Genomic DNA, 19,970 nt, shown 5'->3' on the forward strand with positions numbered 1-19,970 from the left:
ACATCATCAGCGACCAGTCAGCAGCCAGTAGAAACTCACTAGTCATGGTGTATTGCCAAATGTTGCCCTTTTAGCTTGAGTCACAATATTTGGTTCCTGTTCCAGTTCCTGGAGTCAAGTGTTCACAGGAGAACCTCCACTTGCATAACTTGACTTGACTTTAAAAAGGTGCTAACCCTCATGGTGACACAGAAAATCTTCAAAAAAACCATGAATCATAAAAATTCAAATGCCAGATGGCAACCATGAGTCCTCAATGTATTCATTTAAACACCAAAAAAAAATCCCCCTAAAAATTGTCACTTGAAAGCCACTCTCATGAATTTGGGCCCCTGAGTCATGATGTTTTGAGTGCTTAGAAAGTGGCAAAAACTACTTGTGCAAATTGAACATGATCTTGTCTTTAACAATGGTTATTTTAGAGCTCTAACTCTACTCAAAATTGTTTTCCATTTTCTTCTAATTATAGCAAGGCAGTGTCAGCACTATAATTAAGCCCAAAATGAGTTTAAATCCCCCTTTTTTTTAATCTACATGCAGAGACAGATTTTTCTGACACTTTTCTGTGCCTCATCAGGGTCTGGAATCGATTTAAATATGGAGTCGTATAATAATAGGAAGCAATACAGCAAATATTCTACCATCACGGTCATATAAACCCAAAGGGAATGAAAGAAGACAACAAACTATCTGTAAAGAATAATTTATTTTACCAAAATTAGCCATCTTTATTCCTGCCCACACAACTTCCTTAAATTAATTTGGCTTTTCTTAAAAAATGCAAGGCATTTGATTTTTTTAAAGATCCGGCTCAATCACAAATTTGAATTTTCTACCTTCAAGCTGTGCTAGCCATTTATAATTGTTCACCTAGATGATGTAACCTTGTTTCTTTCTCCTGATTGGATGAGCCTGCAAACAGTTCCAGCGAGAAGACATATGATATGAATGTAAAGTTAGATGTGGAGGAATATCTTGCCTGTCCCTTTCAAATTTGTTCACAGCTTTGTTCATGTGCACCATAGGAGCCCCTAGTTTGAGGGCTTGTGCGAGTGAAGAACAGGATTTATGGGGCTTTTTTGCACTTTGGTGAATTTTGGTCAAAAATCAAACATAGAAAAGAAGCCAAAATGAATTCAAGTAAGTGTGAGAAGGAATATTCAAATAGAAAGCTCCCAGGTATAAAGAGAAGAGGAAAACATTAATTCATCCACTTGCTGGTTATTTGTCTTCCATGTCTTTTTTTTAAATCTAGATTCAAGCAATCTTTTAAACCTCAGGCTAAAACGTCTACTAAATATACATTTCTGCAAATGTTACAGGAAAACTCATGGAGTTGTATTATCTATAATATACAGTTTCTGTGCTAGGGTATGTACAAAAGAAGACATTTTAAAAGCTGGTTTAAATTACTTTAAAACGGTGGGAATGTCTTCATGAAGGCAGGTAAAAGTCCCGGTCTTCCTTTCTCCCTAAAGAAAAAGAATCACACACAAAAAAATGATATATATAAAAGAACATAGTCTCAAGAAGGGGGGGGGAAAACACATCCAAGGGTGTGTATTTCAGTGCCACTGGTGTATAGATTAGTCCCTCAAACGAACCACCCTCCTCCCCCAAGGTTCATAATTTAAACTGCCTAACAACATTTTTTTCAGAGATTAGGCGGTGTACCGAATGCTATATATCAATCCTCCCTGCCCAAAGACTTGGGATGCTCAGTGTGGAGGGAATACAAAGTCCCAACGCATCTACTATGCAGCTGCTCCTTCTGCTCAGATCCTCATAAAGTTTGCTCCTCCCATGAGAAAGAGCAGTGGGACATTGGCCAACAGATCCTCAACTCCCACCACTTCTTGCGGCTATCATAGCATGCCTGTGCAGCCTGTACAGATGCCCCACATCTTGCCTTGGCTACCTAGATTGGCAACACCTCCATGCACACAAGAGGAATAGGAAATAGACACCGTGCCTCAGACAGCAAGCAAGCTCGACGGCGCTACAAAGTGATGCTCTCAGGCGCTCCTCACGGTACCTTGTGGATGCATACATCTCTCAACAGGATGCTGCAGAGGCGTTACAATGCCTTGGTCTGGCTTCTGGAAGGCTGAGAGGAGATTGTGTACTTTCCGAAACAATCTTTTGTGGACCCCTGGTGCAGTCTGGGAAACAACAGACCAAGAAATGTTATGACTTACAGCAACTCGGGAGACATTACATAGCTGCATAATTTGCACAAATGTAAAAATCCATAGGAAAGAACAGAGAAGCTAGTCTCAGCACTGCCTGACAGATTTGTTCAACAGGCCCTTCAAGCTCAGCCCAACCTAGTGAGCTGTTCTCTCTCCTCTCCCTGTTCCAGGGACTTTGCTAGTTCAAATCTGCACATATGCTAATTAAGCTCATTTTCCTATCTGTTATTGCACCCCCCCTGCTGTCTCGCAGGGCAGCTGCATAGCCAATGTTCATGCCTAATATAACTCTGTGCACTTCTGTGGGGCACTAGTGACTCATTTGAACTGAAACACATACCAACATGGCCACTGCAGTTAGATGCAGCTATCAAGTGATGTGATGTGATGCGATGGAGGAAAAAAAGCTCTGGCCCACCAAGAGAACATATACGCTTCTTAGCAAAGCTCCCACATGCCTAGGTCCTGATTCAACATAGCTGGTGAGCGTGTCAGTCCAGTTTCCCAAGCTCTTAAGCCTTTCAGTGTTAGCAAGCACCATACTGGATTAATTGTAAAGTGGTTCTCGTTCCTGTGGCTGCCTAACACCAATAAGATGCTCTAGAGAACGTCTTGGAGCTTATGGTGATGCTCTTTGCACCAGCAAATATTGGCATGACTCCAGCCTGCTTGCAAGTGTTCTCATGAGTGATCTTTCCATGTATCCATCTGTCATGTCTTTAGCGTGGAAGACCCGACAAATTGTTACCTGGTTTTCTGCGCTCACTTTGTCTACCTTTCTACTTTAATGTTTGCAAAAACCAAATCACAAAGTATCCTAGTCTTCAAGGGCTTTGAACTAGGACTCAAAAGCAGCTTTTAAATAATTCAGCACATCCCCTCACCAGTGTCTGCCATAGTCTAGAGCTCAGTATCCTGAAGAAAGCGCAATAGCAATGCCCACATTTGTGGTCTATTCAGCCAAGGACCCTGGTGACATCAGAAGGCATGCCCTGCCCCACCATTAGTCCTTTGCAGGAAAAGTCCTAGCTCCATTAAAAGCAATAGAGTGGGCCATTGACATCAACTCATCACCCAGACTCTGAATGTGCTGCAGTGTGCTTATGGACTGGCTTTAAAAAAGAGGGATTGACACTTGGCTTTTTCATACCTAAAGTAATGAAGGCAAAAGAGAAAGGAGCACCAGCTGCCAGAGGAAAATGAAGAGGCCATAATGCTGTCACAAATAACTCAAAATCAGGCTGAACAGAGTGAGCGCCCCACGGGGCTCCTGGGTCTGGGTCTGACCTATGAAAACTGTGAGGAGCCAGGCTGCCTTCCAAAGACCACAATCCCTGGGATACCCTGAGGTGCCCTGGAAACACCCCAGCTGCACTCCTTGTAGAGAAGGGGGGAAACCTCACTACCACCAAGCACATCAATTGCTCAGAAAATCATTTGATCTTCAGGCAGCACTAAACAGGCCTAGAGCAGCCCACGGCCACAAGGGAGTATCAAGCATCAACAATCAACGTGGCCTACAATTCACAGTAATTTTCACACCTAGCTGCATTCTGCATCCAAGTACCAGCTGAGTGGTGGAAGCAGCAATTCTCAACCAAGGTGTCATGGCACGCTGAGGTGCCTTGAGATCTTTTCAAGGGTGCTGCAGGGTGCCATGCAATGTTAGCACTGCTAGGTGTACAAATATCATTCACAAGATAAACACAGGTACGTCAAAGAGGAATCCATAGTATTATAAGCATTCTCACCTACTGTAGTCCTTCTGAGTTGTATGCAATAGCAGAATTCCTCTATTATTTTTCTGTAGTTAAAAATCAAGTGAAATTAAGAGCTGACATTTTATGAGGGGTGCCTTGAGTCTGAAAAGGTTCACAACCACTATTGTACAGTCTCACTGAGCTCAGAGAGCCTGTCAGGCCGTGATGGATTTTACCCTACAGCCTCCAATATGAAAGTCAGTTAGTATCCCAGTTTCAAAATGAGGTCCATTTGCTCATCTTGGCTAAGTACAGACAGTCAAAAAGCCCAAGGCTGAATTGATTCAATCTTTGCAAGTGAGCCTAAACTGTGTAGATTGAACTGATAAGTAAGTGAATAGACATCCACTTTTGATTCTGGAAATGCAGCCACATCCCTGCAATGGCTCAGGCTAGAAGCCAGGGGTGCTAGAGCATGCCTCCATGCTCAGCTGGAGCAGACAGCTTGGGCCCAGGATAGCCCATTGACCCTGAATGGTGGGGGGGTTGGGAGGTGCAGTTTTCAGGGGAGGTACAAAGCATTCTGGGATGCTGGGGGACTGAGAGTTAATTTGAATCTGTCTTTCTGACCCAATAGTACATTCCCATAATGAGAAAACTCCAATGCAAGGATTAGTCTTGATGCCTAAAGACTAATTCCTCTGTTCATGTTGCTACAGCAGGAAAAGCTGTGAATTACTTTTGGCTCCAGGGTCCAGTGCTAACTAACTTCAGAATGGGACTCAGGTTTCCAGAAAAAAATAAGCATATTAAACCACACTTTAAGTTTTGTAAACCAGTGTTCATTAATGTGCAAACTGAAATCTAATTATGAATTAAAATAGTGCCTCCATCCAGACACAGAACAAGAACTTCAGAAAATAAATAAGAATTAATATTCACATGTCATGAACCTAAATCATTGTTATGATTTCAAATACTGCTATGCCACTCCGGGGTTACTAATTCCCTCAAAAGAGAAGTGAGGATAAATGTCATCTCAAATCTCAGCTATTATGTAGCTGGTTCATGCCAATGATAAACATATCTGTAGAGAAATTAAGTTAAAAATGAGTGTAAATTATAATGAACTGTTTGAATATTCCTGGTACTAATGGCCTGTAGGATGGAGAAAACATTAGTACTGATTGTACCCATCAATATATAAAGCCACAATATTTCTTCCATTTAAAATGATGCAAATTAATGCACTGTTGCATTATGCAAGAGCTGAAGTGTAACAGAGAATGAATTTATGACTTCAAGATTGTCAGTACTGGCACCTAGATACCCTAGTGATGGGCTTGCTTGAGATCGATCAAATTAAACGTGAATCAGGCAGTGAAGAAATGTGAATAATCAGGATTAATTGCACTACATCAATAACTGTACTCAACAGAATACAAGATCGTAGAAAAAAAATGGGAGAGCTACATACCTCAGCACTCCATGACCCTGTGTCTGTCTTGGACACTCTGTAGGTATAAACAAATCCTTTATACCTATAAAAGAATCAATGGGTATCTATTAGTTAATCCGACTGTCAGATTTAGTTGCAGTTGCTCTGTAACCTCAGTGTTAGTTCATGTAACAATCTCCTTTTCTTAGCAATAAATTAATTCATCCCGTCTCCAGTATGAAATGCAAAATTATGACTCTGGTCAGAAGTTGGGTTTCATCCCACTGAAACCTGCTGCATTCAAAATACTTTAGGGCACTGAGTTGATCCATCTGTGATTAAAAACTTATTTTTATATTAAAAATGAAATTGTGATACCTGTTCAACATTTTTATTTTCCCATCCGTGACCTGTAACACTCAGGCATGTACGTCAGACACACTTTCTACAGAACGGCTGCATGTCACTAGTAAATAGCAGGGCTGCTACTTGCGGCTTTTTTAAAATCAATCAAAAATGTTCACAGAACCAATGCCACCTAATTTTTTTTTTTAATCAAAAACCACAGAAATCACAGCAAGTTACAGTTTGTCTGATTAGTTACTTTTTATTTCTTAATACCATCCTTTGAGCTTCCATGCAGGAAACACTGACACAGGAGTCCCCTGTACCTGATGAAGCTGGGAAACCTTCATCCATTTCAAATTTCACCTCCATTCAAGGGACAATAAGCATAGAGGTCACAGCCTAAGAGCTGTGAAAAAAAAAAACTATTGCTACCCAGAGTTGGTCTTAGATCTCCTAGAAATCCAACACTGTAGAGATACAAAACTTTAAAGGTGTGACTTGTGAGAAGAGACAGCTGCTAATGACCATTTGGACAGGTAAATGACTTACAGTGCAAACTTAGGGTCAGTGGTAATAGAACCAAATGGTTATGTTTAATACCCACAAAGTACAGGTATAAATGCCTGCACACAATGTAGGCCCAGACATATTACATTTCAAAAAACATAATTATGTGATAATCTAGCCATTTGTGATAGTCATTATTTCTGCATCACACTATTCAGAGAGCAGCTGCATATTATAATTTTTCAAATTATGTGCAATGTTGTAGTAGTTACGGCAAAACAACTGAAGTAATAAATGACCCAGGTGCTAGGGCTGTGGGAAGCTTCAGCCGCTGATTCGATTTGGCAAACTCGGCCCTATTCAGCAGCCGAATCTCCAAATCTGAATCGAATCAGGAGACCTTTTAACCTCCCTGCATTGAATTGGAATCCTCCAAATCGATTCGGAGAGATTCGAAGATTCAGACATAGACACAGCTTTAAATGTTTTTTCTACATACCTCAAGGCACCAGGTGGCTTGTGAATGCCGGGGTGGTGGGGCGGAGGGAGCATGCTATGGGAGCATTGGAGGGGCAGTCCCCAGAGCACTCGGCGGTGGACCTGGAAGTGGACCAGAAGCACTTCTGGTCCACTTCTAGGTCTGCCACGGAGCGCACGGGGGGACCCCCTCCCAACCCCCTGGCTCAACAACTGGTGCCTCCTGGGTCTGGGGGGCACCTGGGGTTTCCCTGCAGCTGATTCCTGACCTGGAAGTACTTCCGGTTCACTTCCAGGTCTGCCGCCGAGCACTCGGGGGGGCTCCCTATGCTCTTGTGGGGTGCTCCATCCACTGCACCATTGCAGTGTTCATGAGCCACACCTGGTACCTCGAGGTATGTAGAAAAAACATTTAAAGCTGTGTCTATGGCCGAATTGTTGATTCCAGGAATCATCATTGAATCTTCAGAATTGGATTCAGCTGAATCGAATCCAGACAGTGATCCGAATCAATGAATCCAATCTCTGCCTCCCCGATTCAGGTCAAATCCGAATCCGAATCAAATACGGCCTGTTTTGCACACCCCTACCAGGTACCATAGGAATGCAATGATCTATGCTCCACCTCGCATGTCACCACTTCACCACTGCTGAATTTCTTCTTTCTGAAGTGCCAGAAATGTGTCTAATTACTGACAGTAACTACCTGACCGGCAGGTTGTTAACAGTTATCACAACATTCATCATCAGAGTGGTCTGATTCTGACTTGATAGCTTTAAGACCCACCGGACTCTCTCTTTGCATGAGTGTGAATGAGTATACAAGGTGAACGGGGACAGTTCACTTACTGGTGCAGAACGGTGATGCTCCATCAAAACCAATGGCACTGAAGCTGAAGTGTCGGCCTATTGTTTCTATACAAAACTGCATAACTTATAGCACCCGTATCGCAAGCTTCCCATACTGATGCCTGCTCTCTCAGCCTAGAAGTCCTTGACTACTTCACAATTTGCTTGCACTGCTTCCTGCCATTATTTAAAAAAACAGTTCATGTTAAGAGCTCTTAAGTCTGGAATACCAGATGAATGGCTTTCCAAATGGTGCTTACCTTCTAGCCTTTCTGAATGCAAATGCTCTGCCTTGCCCACTGAAGTCACTGGGTTTTACCTTTGCCACAGTGCTCTGTTCCCCAGTAGCCACATGCAGTTCTTTATGAGAACGTCTTCGCTGTACACCATTCTCCTTTACTAGCTCAAAAATCATCTCACTGCTCTATTTACAATGGGTTTGGGTAGTTTTGTTTTTTTTTAAGTTGTCTTTCTTCTTTCTAAAATGCATTCCGGTCTTACATTGATATAAAACAAGGCTTCGTCATGATCACACATTCCTGAAGCTCGAGCTTTCCGAGTAGTCGCTTAGAACTACAAGTTCTCTGCAAAAACAACAGGCAACACACTCCCTCCTATATACCAACGCCCCACTTCTCTTCCTCATCTAATTGTTATTAGCAGTTAATGCTCCAAGGTATCTAAAGTGTCTAACTTGTTTGTAACTATGGCTATCGACCGCTTGATCAGCTTATCAAAGATTCTCTCATCATCAGCTTAAAACCACGCATTTGGCTTTATCTCAAACCCCATTTTTTCTCGTTACATGCTTCAAGTCTCCAGTCCTCATTTGTATTATAGCTTTGGTCCTTGCTGTAGCAACCAAAACATCAGTATATCTAAAGTAAGTTAAATATGGCCATTAAATCCACCCTATCCTTAACATTTTGGAATTACTATATCACTCTTTTCCTTTCATACACTTATTAAACTGTGTTGATGTTAGTGCACCTATCTTCCTATTGCAATATAATGTTGAATTAATCCTCTCCTGTTTGTACTCTGCTTTTTGAACCACAATACACAGTTGTACTATATTAATATATTTTTCAAATGTTGAAGTCTTTCAGTGCAGCCCAGAGGCTATGTCACTGAATATTATTATACACTTCCTCAATATCTAGAAAAGTGATATACATATCCTGCATTTATTCCCAATTTCCCTCCAGTAGAAGATGAAGTAAGGTATTTCAACTCCAGTGCCACTATTTTTCCAGCTCTATAGTCACAACTAGGTCTAGATAAAGGCCTCAAAGACAGGGTTTTGTAAGTTGGAACAAAGCAGAAGATACCACAAGAGTCCTTCCATTCACTTTTATCCCCTCAACCTTTTATTGTTCCTCCAAAGTGGTTTTTATCAACTTCTTCCACTCCTTTGGTATTTTATCTAACATTAGTTTGTGATTTTTTTTAACTTAATTTCACAATTGTTAATAATTCAGCAGGCCCATTACCAAAAGCTGGTGCTGTACTGTTCAAAACCATTCACTGTGCTTTAAATCTCTTCAAAATTCAATTCTTCCACAAGGCTCACCTTTCTGGAAAAACAGAGTTTCTATTTCCTGGCAAATACATGACCCCACGGATGGGAAGAAAGCTGGACAGTGCAAAGGAGAAAGGAGTGATTCACTGGTCCTCTGAGTTGGGGATTGGGCATAAGGTTATCTCCCTACCCCCATAAAAAACACAGTTCTTAAGCAACCCTCAAATAATCCTGAGAAAAGCACAATACAGATCAATAGCTTTGGATAAAAGAATAGAAAGCGGAAATATGGACTGCGTTCAGTGTATATAGTTTAGGAGCCCTCTAAAATACAACGAAGTAACCAGAGGGTATTCTATGCACACCGCACTACAGGAGACCAATGGCTGGGAACTGGGTCTGTTGTATGGTGGAAAAGAGACACGAAGGCATGAAATGGGAATGAATTGTGATGTTGAGTGGTACTGTTTGTGGCTTTGAACCCATCAGTGAATGAACTTGCTATCTAAGGATAAGAGGGAGATGACACAATATTGACCTCACTGGATGCATGCTCCACTGAAAAAATGGTTGTTGGAATAAAAACGTGTCTGAACAAAGACCTTTTCCCATAAGACAACTTGCACAAGATCTTTTTTTTTTTTTTTAGCAAAATGAATTGCAGCTCTGCCGATCATTGTTTTGCTAACACACATGATCTTATCATAGCTTTCTGTTAAACAGCAAGGACATACTGCATTACCACTTGAAAGCACTTTCTCTTTTCAGCGTGAAAATAGCCCCATTCTGACAAACCAAGTTTCTCTCACAACCTGCCAGCTGTTTCATACAATGTTTCACGATTTAACCTGCCTTGCCCTATAGGTACACAAGTACTAATTTTCTGACATTTAAGCTGGCTTAACTTTTTGAACTCAATTTAACTGTCAGAGTGTACACATGTATGTGGAGTAGAGTCACCTTAACTGCAGCACAAAATAATACACCTCCGAGGTATATTATCTTGAGTTGCAACCGTTAAGTTAACTTAGCTCCCAAGATGGCTGCCACTATATCAAGGAGCTGTATGTGGGTACTGTCTGATGTGGCTTAACTTAAATTAACTTAGTTAAGTCACCTTATTTTAAGTTGACTTAGTACATGTGTACACATGTAACTATGCAAAACAGTTCCCATCCAGTAAGTACCCACCCTCTCTTTTTTCCTATTAAACGGCAAAGATTCCCTATACCTACGCTCTGCCTACTCCTATAAAGCACACAGAAAGCATGTTGCATCAGTCTTAGGCTCAGTGTACGAGGGGTTCCCCCTGTGGCACCATTAACTGCCAGCTTAGTTTTCTCCTGTGAAATCAACTCACATTGGAACAACTCTTAGTCTGACAAGACAAGCTCTTCTACATCCTGCTTCTAATACTATGCAACTTCATATCTAAAAGCAAATGAACTACATGCCAGGAGGCTAAACCTGAACTTCTTTCTTCTTACCCACTAGAGACTAGAATATAGATAAAGGGATGGGAAGAGAAAGTGTGCTTCAGATCCACATTCCTATGGGGAACCTACATGGAAATGAATCATCCCAGTTTTTCCCTTGGAGGGGTAGCTCTCCCCAACCTGTGGAAGAACAGAGTTGCAGGATCCTCATGCCTCTGGCCACCTTCAGCCTGGTTCTGGCCCCCTACCCTGCAGCTGTGACCCAACTCCCTAAAGGGACAGGTCCCTGTATTAGGGACAACTCAGAGAGCAGCTGCTCACTGGGAGCCTTGTCTAGAATAGTTCCCTAAGGGCAGAAAAGTTTTTTCTGCAGGTGTTGAAGCCAACAATATGCTGCTAGCCCCGTCTCGGCTTGCCTCTTTGATCAACTTGAGTAGCCTTTGAGTTTCTGGGTTCAGAACGTGCCAAGTGAGAGGAGGTGGAGGGGCTTAGCACTTGGAGGCAATCCCGACAGGCTGCAGGCATGATCCATGTGCCTTCTCTCCAACTTGCTCATGAGTTGGATTGGAAAAGAACTCTCGCTACAAGTACCAGGAGCAAGATGGTCAACGCCTCACTAGAGGCTTGAGATTTGGTCTCACCTCACATATTTCCCTTTTTTCCTAACATGTTTCTGGTAAAATCGACATAACAAAGTCTCTTCTTCCTGCTAGAAAGACCTTTAGCAGTCTCTCTCTTGTGACACTATCATTAGGAAAACTCTCGCGGAGAAATAGTCAAGGGCCTGCTACAGGAAGTATACTTTGCTTTCTACAATAGGTTTTTGCCTTTATACCTCATTCCCCACAGAACTACAAAGGCATCTTCACAGCTGACACACACTAAGACAGCATTTGCCTACCTATTCTCACCACTTCTCCATTTTCCGTTCTGCTCAAACTTGTTAAAGCCACATTTGCTTTAACAGGTGAATAATTACAATCTTCTGCACTGTTGAAATAGCTGGAGGATATTAGCCGTATGCGGCAGTTTAAAAATTAACCGTGACATTTCAGCTACATGGTATGTTTTAAAATCATTTCCAAATGTTGTGTAGCTCAGTTGGAGAATTTCATTAAAATAATTTCTATTCATTTTCAGGGCCTAAATTGAACAGACAAAACAGAAAAGCAAAGTCAGCAAAAATTATATCAAAACCTGATTTTTTTTTTTAATAGATCTCTTTCCAGACTTGAGAACACAGTATAAGGCCTGTTAATGGATAAATTAAGGCAGTCACACATATCACCTTGTCATTGAAGCATTCTTTTAGGCGGAGCTGGTATTTCTGAACATAGTTTATTTTACCTGACCTTCTGAGACCTTGCATTCAATTGCTCCTAACTTAGCTGAATTTTAACCATTCAAATTGAACTTTCCCATGAGGAACATCAGCGTTAAGCTACAGATTTTGGGAAAATGTCCGCAAAATATGTTCAGTTGTTTCTGAGACTACTAAGGGAAAGCATATTGTTTTACTCATGCTACGAAACTTCTTGTGACATTTGTGAAGAAGCTTGTGCTTTGGACAAGGGTCTCAAATTTGTGGGGGGGGGACTGACATTAGTATCAAGCCTGTGCCTTATGCCAGCACGTTGTCCTGAGAAAAACCACCCAACTATGACAATGTTATAACACATTGTAAAACTGTAATGCTTAGTGCTGTGTAAAGATGTTAGAATTTGGCAATTAATTTCTCCAAGGAGTCATTCTGTACTGGCTACACTCCAGCTCTGGCTACACGGGCCAAGCAGGATTTTATCTGCCATTGCATCTCCTGCCTCCGTAAGACTACTCTGGCACTGCACGCTAGAACTTAGACCAGGTATACTCTTTTTCCTGTGCCCTCACCACTCTTCCGTGCTGACTCTCTGAACAGCTTGAAGGAGGAAATTGCTCAACTGGAACGAAGAAGAGTCAAGAGTTGACCTGTTGAAGGTACAGCAAAGGGAGTAATTTAGGTGAGACACTTAGAGAAGTGAAATTTGGATCAGGACCCACAAGGGACAGTGGGAACCGGAAGCCAGGGTTTGAGATTACCCGGTAGAGAAGGAGGAAATGATTGAATGGTGGGGTTGAGAGAGATTAGGAGTCGGATGAGGAACCTGGGTGGCAGGAGAGTAGAAGGAGACAAGGCTGGGACAATAAGACTGAAGGGGATGGCAGAGAGGGTTCGGGCATGATGGAAACAAGTCAGGAGAGTCTACAACAACTGAAGCAATGTCAGAAACAATGGAAAAATACGTGGCTGATCACCTCTAGCTGTGATCCACACAGATGATGACACCCGATTATTGTCACTAGTCATCAATACCTTACGTGCCATTAGCTACAGAAACTGGCATGGTTTAACTGTACTTGTCCAAGGGGTCATTAGGCTTGGGGAGTCCTTCTGCTTTCTCTTGACTGTTACAGCAAATCTAACGATTCCAATAGTGCTGGTGACCACAGGGGCAGCAAAATGACTCCAAATTGTTGAATTATTTTTTCAGTTTGTTTTGTAAAAGCAAAGATCTGAGGAAATCACATCCAAAACCCATCAGAAGGATGCAAAACCTGCAATAACAAGCACTCAACATTTTAGGAAATGCATGCGTGCTTTATGAAAGTCTTCAATGACATACTTGACACTTTCTCCGCTGGAACGCTCCCTCAGTGCACAAGGTGGACTGCGCTCTAGGAAAGAAGCAAGACTCTGTCAAGAATGAGACTGTTGCTTCTGGGACCTGCTGCCTCATTTGTTACAGAAGGTGGAAGGCACGTCCTGAATGAAACAGGGACTAGCAAGAAAAGAAAGGCTCATCTCACAGTCGAGGGAGCCGAACATTGCACTGGAAAACTGGATTCTGTCCCTGTCGCTGTTTCAGAGCTTCTAAGTGCTGCAAAGCAAATCACTTAAAGCAAACTTTTCATACACACCAATTGCATTTAGTCATTTTCTAGCTTTCCCACCCAAGACCCCTGGCAGCTCAGGTCAAGGAGATCCATGCTTTGGACAGTTAAAGCATAATGCAAAATGCTCTGAGAAATCCTTCCCTAAGCATCCAGAACTACTGCAAACTTTAACCTTTCTCTCAGTCTCTCTCCCTCTCTATTCTCCACCTGTAAAGGGGGTTAATAATACCCATTCAGCTAAAAGGTGCATTGTGAAAAGAAATTCATTCATACTTTCAAAGCACTCAAATGCTAGCAGAGAAGCCCATGAAGGTACTAACATCTTCAGAGTGGAGTCTGAATAGCGTGCAGTAAATAAGGCGTGGGGCCAGGCATTGAACAATAAGAACAAAGCAAAGCATTGAACACTGCTACACGAGGAGGGGTGTGGTGACTGAACAGTGACATGAGTTTAAGCCGGACTCGAGCCAGATCCAGCACTAATCAACCCAGTTGCAAATAGCTATCTGGTCATTTGAGAGTTAGATTATGGCAATGGACAGACATTCATTTGAAGCGCTCCAAATCCCATTCCCATACGGAGCATGATAGCTCTGTGCAGACATGTGGCCCTGTCTTCACAACACTTTATAATGGCCATGAAGGTATGCAGTGGCTATGCTCTCCAACCAGGGAGCTGAAGAGCAAGAATCTCTGCATGTTTCTATTTCCCAAAGACCGGTGAGCACACTCACTGGCTGTCCACCCTGCCCTCCCTGACCCCATCCCACATAGGATGAGTTGGGCAGCAGAGCACTGTGAGATGCCAGAGGGCAAAACTACCTCCTATTGCTCTCTGCTGAATCATGCAAACATTTCAGGAAGTGCTTCAAAATGAAGCATGCACAAGATGCTCCTCTTTTTTGAGGGTCTTTTTTTAAGTACTTCTTCAGGCATGAACATCACCTTTGCTGCTCAGAGAACTTCAAAGGCACTTGGAGTGCTTCAAACAGCACGTCCATCCATGGCCTGTAACATAACCCAGATATTGTGGTTAATATGATGGGAAAGAATAATGTAAATTAAATCTGAATAGAATCTCTCATGCCACTGCCATTGTCCCAAGAACTCCAGCTTTCGATTGGCTTTTAACTATGCTTTAAAGTTTGTGTACAGTATATTAATGGTTGGTTTCAGGAAACAGTTTGAAAGTAAAGGAAACAACTGCTCTGCTCACGTTCAAGTATTCACGTACGTTTTGAGCCTCAAAAGGCAAGTGCTTGGGAGTACAAAGGAAACAACTGCCCACATTCAAGTATTCAACTAAGTTTTGAGGTCCAAAACACAAGTGCTAGGCTTAGCATTGACTTTGCCAATTTATGTCTTTCCACATGCAGAAACATCTTGCAAAGCCAAGCAGATCTTTTTGTGCTCACAATAGGCACAAGAGGTTTTGTCTCAAGGTCTGGTCTCACTGTTTAAGGAGTTGCTTTGAAAAAATCAGACCAATTATTATGTCCTACATTGACTTTATTGGGAAGAAGGTCTTTGCATGGGGTCTAAATGTCAAACAAAAATCCAAGACTGCTGCAAACAGAAGATGTTACTAGTTAAGAAGAAAAACCCCCTAAAAAAAAAAACTTAGATTCAATAACAAAATTTCATGGCACTAAATGCAATATCCAACTGGTTTAAATATTTAGGGGAAGGAGGGGAGGAGAGGGAAAGAGGGGAGGGAATCAATGATAAATGCTTCTTTAAACCTAATTTTCAAGGATCACAGTTTTCAAGACGAATGTGCAAGTGAAGAATTTGAGCTCCTGTGTTGGTGAATTTGAAACAAGCAGTTAAATACAGCTACCGTTAAGGTACTTAATGTTATCAGTTTGATAATGCTATTAATGAAATCACAGCACAGGCAAGTGCCGGGTTGAGCATGTCATTTGAAAAAGCTAAAAAAAGGTCTCAGAAAGCATCTTTCTTTAAAAGAAAGCCACCCAGAGATGCGGCTGTAAATCAAAAGCCACCTTACTCTGCATACAGTTTGCCTTCACCACTGTGGTCTTCAAATTATTATGAAAGTAAAAAAGTCTTTGTTTTGCCTCAGCCAAAAATATACACACCCATATAAATGCCTCTTTGAAGGCTTGTGGGCTTTAGTTTATACACAAGGTTATGGGGACTACAGTTTGGGCCTGAACTGATTGGAGGAAAGCCATGCCCTGTCAAAACAACATAGTAATACTTTGTGGGGAAGCAAACAGAGGGAAAAGAGGCACTTTCTTGCTTAATGTTTATTAACAAAATAAAAAGAAAGACCTGACCATCATTTACCTTCTTATCTGCAAGTTTTATTATGCCACCCTTCAACAGAATTTGAGACAGACGTGCTAAGGTCAGATATAGTTCAGAGATGAACTCAATGGCAATTATGATGACCTCTCGCCAGGTGACTTCATGAACCTCAGCCTTGTCACCTTGTACAAGGCATAGCTGTTTATTATTTTAGACCCGAGTACAAAAGACTGTTGACCCTAACCCTTGCTGCCTTTACTATCTATACTGAGAAGTTCAAAGTCTGCCAAAAACTACTAACACAGAAAAACCGGCATGAAGAGCTTGCATAGAGAAACTAAAGTTTTTGGTTGCATGCTGTTGTCGTATCGCACCCAAAACCAACTGCACTGGGAACCTTGGGCATTTTTACACATGCTCCAGGATGCAGAGGGGGGCGTTTTAAGTAGTGAGCTGTGCTAATTAAAAGCACCCAAACGACATGTGTATCTGCATCCCCCATGCTGAAAAATGGCAGCAGGGTGCTTTGAACTAAAGCTCATTGAACAAGCTTTAGTCCAAAACGCCCTGCTGCCATTTTTCAGCGCAGGGACACTGTTACACATGATGCTAGAGTCTGCTGGAGCGCATTAATTTCCACTCCAGAAACTGGGCGCAGAATGGGAGCAGGCTCCCTGCACATGTGTAGGGGCCCCTTAATGGCTGGATAGTCCATCTGTGTTCACTACATTTTCATCAAAATAGGGGGTCCCCCCCCCCCCAACAAAAAATGTCTTTTTGAGGATTTTTTTTTTGTTTGTTTGTAAAAAGGTTATCTTTATGATTTTAACTCTAGCTGCCTCCGTAGTAGAATGGAAAAGGGAAAGGTAGAGAAGAGAGAAAAATCTAAAAATACTTCCTCCTCTTTTTTTTTTTTTTTGCATATAGAATGATAAGAGAAAACCCTAGTTGGTATGAAACCCACTAAACCAATAATTATATCTTACTTTCCACTGTTGATCTTTTATCTGTTCTTCAAATGGCACGCATTTTGGACTTGATCTTTAAACAACGAGGACAATGAATAGAAAAAATAAATTCCAACAAAATAATTTTTGTATTATTTGAATTTTTTTTTTAAGAGAAAATAGCATTTTCATTTAACTTTAATATTTATTACAATGTCTGTCTTTCTGTTGACATACAAGCTTTACTTTGCCATTTCAAAAATCATTTCAGATCAAGTCTTCAGTAAGTACTAAATAGTCTTGATCTCTCTAGGTTTTCCTAGAACAGTCATCTGCAAAGACTCTTAATGCTGGTGAAAAGATTTTTCTAACTTCAGTGATGTCCTAAGTGCTTCACACACAGCTATAAGGGCAAGTGTGCTGCCCCCAAATAATTATTTAATATAGAAATACATTTACTTGTGCATTAATGAATTGTTTGATAATGATGAACCCAGAAGTCTACACACTTCTCTTCTGTATTTTGCTTTGTCTCTATTGCCTCTTCTGCTGCCTCTAGTTATAAACATGCTGTCTCTATACATACTGGCCAGTCTAACATTTTTTCTTTTTGCTAGCATTAAGATCCTGCAGTGAGCTCACTTGCAGTACACTGCCTGTTCGCTCCTGGTCCCTCATGGCAGAGCTGTTCTGGTATTGCATGGTTTTGCCAGCTGTAGTTCAGTGCATAGTCTTCTCTAAAAGTCTTTGTTATTTGCACGTCCATTCATTTCCTAATGTCTTTATATCATCCACAGTGGCAGCGCCCTCCTTACTCAACACCATGCATTGAAATATTAAATTTTACTGGACCCAATGCTCAACTCTTTCATTTCATCTGACCGATCTTTAGGATGACTTGAGCTTTCAGTGTCTGGTTCTTCTAAACATCCCTTATCACAGCTCCCTCAACCTGCACTCACATTTAACTCAGTGCACTTATCTCCTGGTTGATTTTCTTGCTCGAGGCTGAGGTGAAATAGATGTTAGGTGTGGCATATACGTACTGAAATTCTTTTATTCAGTAATTCCCAAAATGCAGTCTGCCGTGGCAAGTGGCCTGCAGATTGCACTTGGAATTCCTTTACAATTAAAAGCTTACTGAGGAGGGCACTAGTGGTCGACCAGAAATGTTGCTAGGGGAAGGTGATCCATTGGTCCAAACAGTTTTGGAGTATCTCTGAGTCTCTATCTCATTTAGTAGGGGAGAAAAGAAAAATTGATCTTCACAGTACGGTTCTAAAAAGAAAAGCGGGTTGCATGTGTAATTCTTCTACAGCTCTTGCTACTTAACATCCTTCTGCCTCAGTTTGCTCACCTGCAAATTGAGAGTGATAATGCTAATATCCCTCTGAGTCTAAGTCCAAATAAAGTGATGTTTGAAAAGTATACTAAGGCCACTGTGGAAAAGTGAGAGGGAGTTGTTTGTTTAGTAGTCCTCATAACGCCTCTAACTATTTCTCTTGTCCCTTCCATATGAGCAAAATCCTCCTCTTTTATCTCCATCTAATTTGTTCTTGATACAAATATGTTTTCCTGCCATGCCTCCTTTTACTCTTCAATTTTTAAAAGTAGTCCTTTGAATAACCTTGCTGGAGATTTTTTTGTTTTAGTGTAACTACATTCAACCACAAAACTAACTCTTAGGATTCTTCATCCTTCCCTCTTACTAAAATTGCGTTAATTAAAATGCACCATAAATATTAGCTCCCAAAACCTTAACAATTCATGTCCATTTTAGAAACAACTCATCAGTGACTCCTTGCTGAATTGGTGACATAAATTTCTTCCCCATTAACTCTCTTCACCTTGGCTGATAAAATGTTAATACTTCTTTTATTACGATCTGTCTGTATTTTATACAGTAAGGATAGTTTATTCTAAAAATAAGAGAAATGCTGGAAGTGCATGCGACTATGTCCAGCCTGAGTAAGACTGGCAAAAATCAGGCTAAATGTTGGCACGCAACCCCTTGCCATCCAGATGTGAATGGAAAGCACCAGAACAGGCAGAGGTTTGGTTTTCTGCAGATTGGCCAGGCGGCAGAAACAGATGCTGAAGAAGCCAAGAGACAATTGGCCCGAAGAATTATTCAGCAGGAGCAAACAGCACGGGCAGTTTTCTAACCCAGCTACATGGCTCTAATCTATGATAACCTCATTCCTTCTTCTCCCCTATGCCACAACCCCAATACCAATAACTCTTTGCCTTGGTTCAGTTTTATGGCCTTTTTAGGGTGAAAGCTCTACATGGCAGTCCTCTGCTCTTCCAGCAAAGGTCCACTTGCGTCTATGCCTGAAGCCAGAGACAAGCAGCTAAATCCTCAGGATTTTTTTTGCAAAGAGATGTATTTGCAAAACATGCCAGAAGGTATGTTAAAGGGCAAGCATCATGGCAGGTGAAACAGGCACCATGAAATGAGCAGTTCGAAGTCAGCGTTCCTAAGAAGAGCCGCATGAGCACTGAACTCTAGCACTGCCCTCCCAGAGGTCTCCATGCCAGTGTCCCTTCACCAAATGGAGCAGGCCCCTCAAAGACTCCCAAGTTGCTGCATCTCAAATGGTAGCTTGGATCCCCCAGACCTCAGACAGACCATGAATGGGGGTGTTGATGCAGAAACTAAATTCCCTCGGTTCTTTGTACTCACAGCACACAGAGGCAATATACTCCTGGGATGCTCTCGCTGTCTCGCAGTAAATAGCTGCCATCCATCCCCTTAGCCAGCAGGAGCTTCTCCCCAGTTTCTCGGCTGATGTTCCCATGGTAAACTGGCACGGGATCCATTGCTTCAGGGTGAACACGGATGAGCCAGATGAAATCCAATTATGTAGGAGTGGCTGGTGCTAGTGCCTGCCACAGAGCACACTGATGTTACCCAACTGTGCCTCGCTTGCTTGCTCACTGAGCTGGTGGTTATAAACAGGATGTGTTCGCAATTTTAGAGCTTCTTTAATAACTTCTCATATTGGCAGCTAAAAGCAGCCTTGAATTCACAGCTGCGACACCAGGGTTGCGCTCTCTCCACCTAATTGAATATACAGAAAGGAGGGTTCACACCCTTTTGCCACTTGTGTAACTCAGGTATATAGATGACACAAACCCCCCGACAAAAAAGACAGGCCTGTTTCCTCCCCACTTCTCAGAAAGGTCTCACTTGACTTTTTTGAGAGCTGGGATTCTAATACCATTTTATTCAAGGGTCTTTTCATATTTTCAGTAAGATGTTTACAGACGTCAAATGGACGGTGGGAAAACTAAGGGTCAAATCAGTCCCCCGTGGGCTTTCTGCATCTCTGTGAAGCAAGGT

General features: G+C 41.8%; 1 protein-coding gene across 1 annotated transcript; it reads right to left on the reverse strand.

Moving 5' to 3' along the window:
• Positions 1-687: 687 nt before the first annotated feature.
• Positions 688-19,672, reverse strand: SH2D1A (SH2 domain containing 1A). Its single transcript, XM_006259115.3, has 4 exons — positions 19,311-19,672; positions 5,370-5,433; positions 2,036-2,162; positions 688-1,472 (listed from the first exon to the last, which is right to left on the reverse strand). Exons 1-4 carry the CDS (start codon positions 19,445-19,447, stop codon positions 1,435-1,437), a joined length of 366 nt encoding a protein of 121 aa, XP_006259177.1. The 5' UTR covers positions 19,448-19,672; the 3' UTR covers positions 688-1,434.
• Positions 19,673-19,970: the final 298 nt, after the last annotated feature.

This window comes from Alligator mississippiensis, chromosome 8 (genome assembly GCF_030867095.1).
Source record: "Alligator mississippiensis isolate rAllMis1 chromosome 8, rAllMis1, whole genome shotgun sequence".
Lineage (NCBI taxonomy): Eukaryota > Metazoa > Chordata > Crocodylia > Alligatoridae > Alligator > Alligator mississippiensis.

Excerpts from the sequence above, each read along its gene's own strand:
- SH2D1A (XM_006259115.3), bottom strand. The coding sequence starts at position 19,447 with ATGGATCCCGTGCCAGTTTACCATGGGAACATCAGCCGAGAAACTGGG. Across the intron at positions 5,434-19,310 it reads GTATATTGCCTCTGTGTGCT|GTATAAAGGATTTGTTTATA; the intron begins GTGAGTACAAAG and ends ATTCTTTTATAG. Across the intron at positions 1,473-2,035 it reads GAGATGTATGCATCCACAAG|GGAGAAAGGAAGACCGGGAC; the intron begins GTACCGTGAGGA and ends CTTTTTCTTTAG.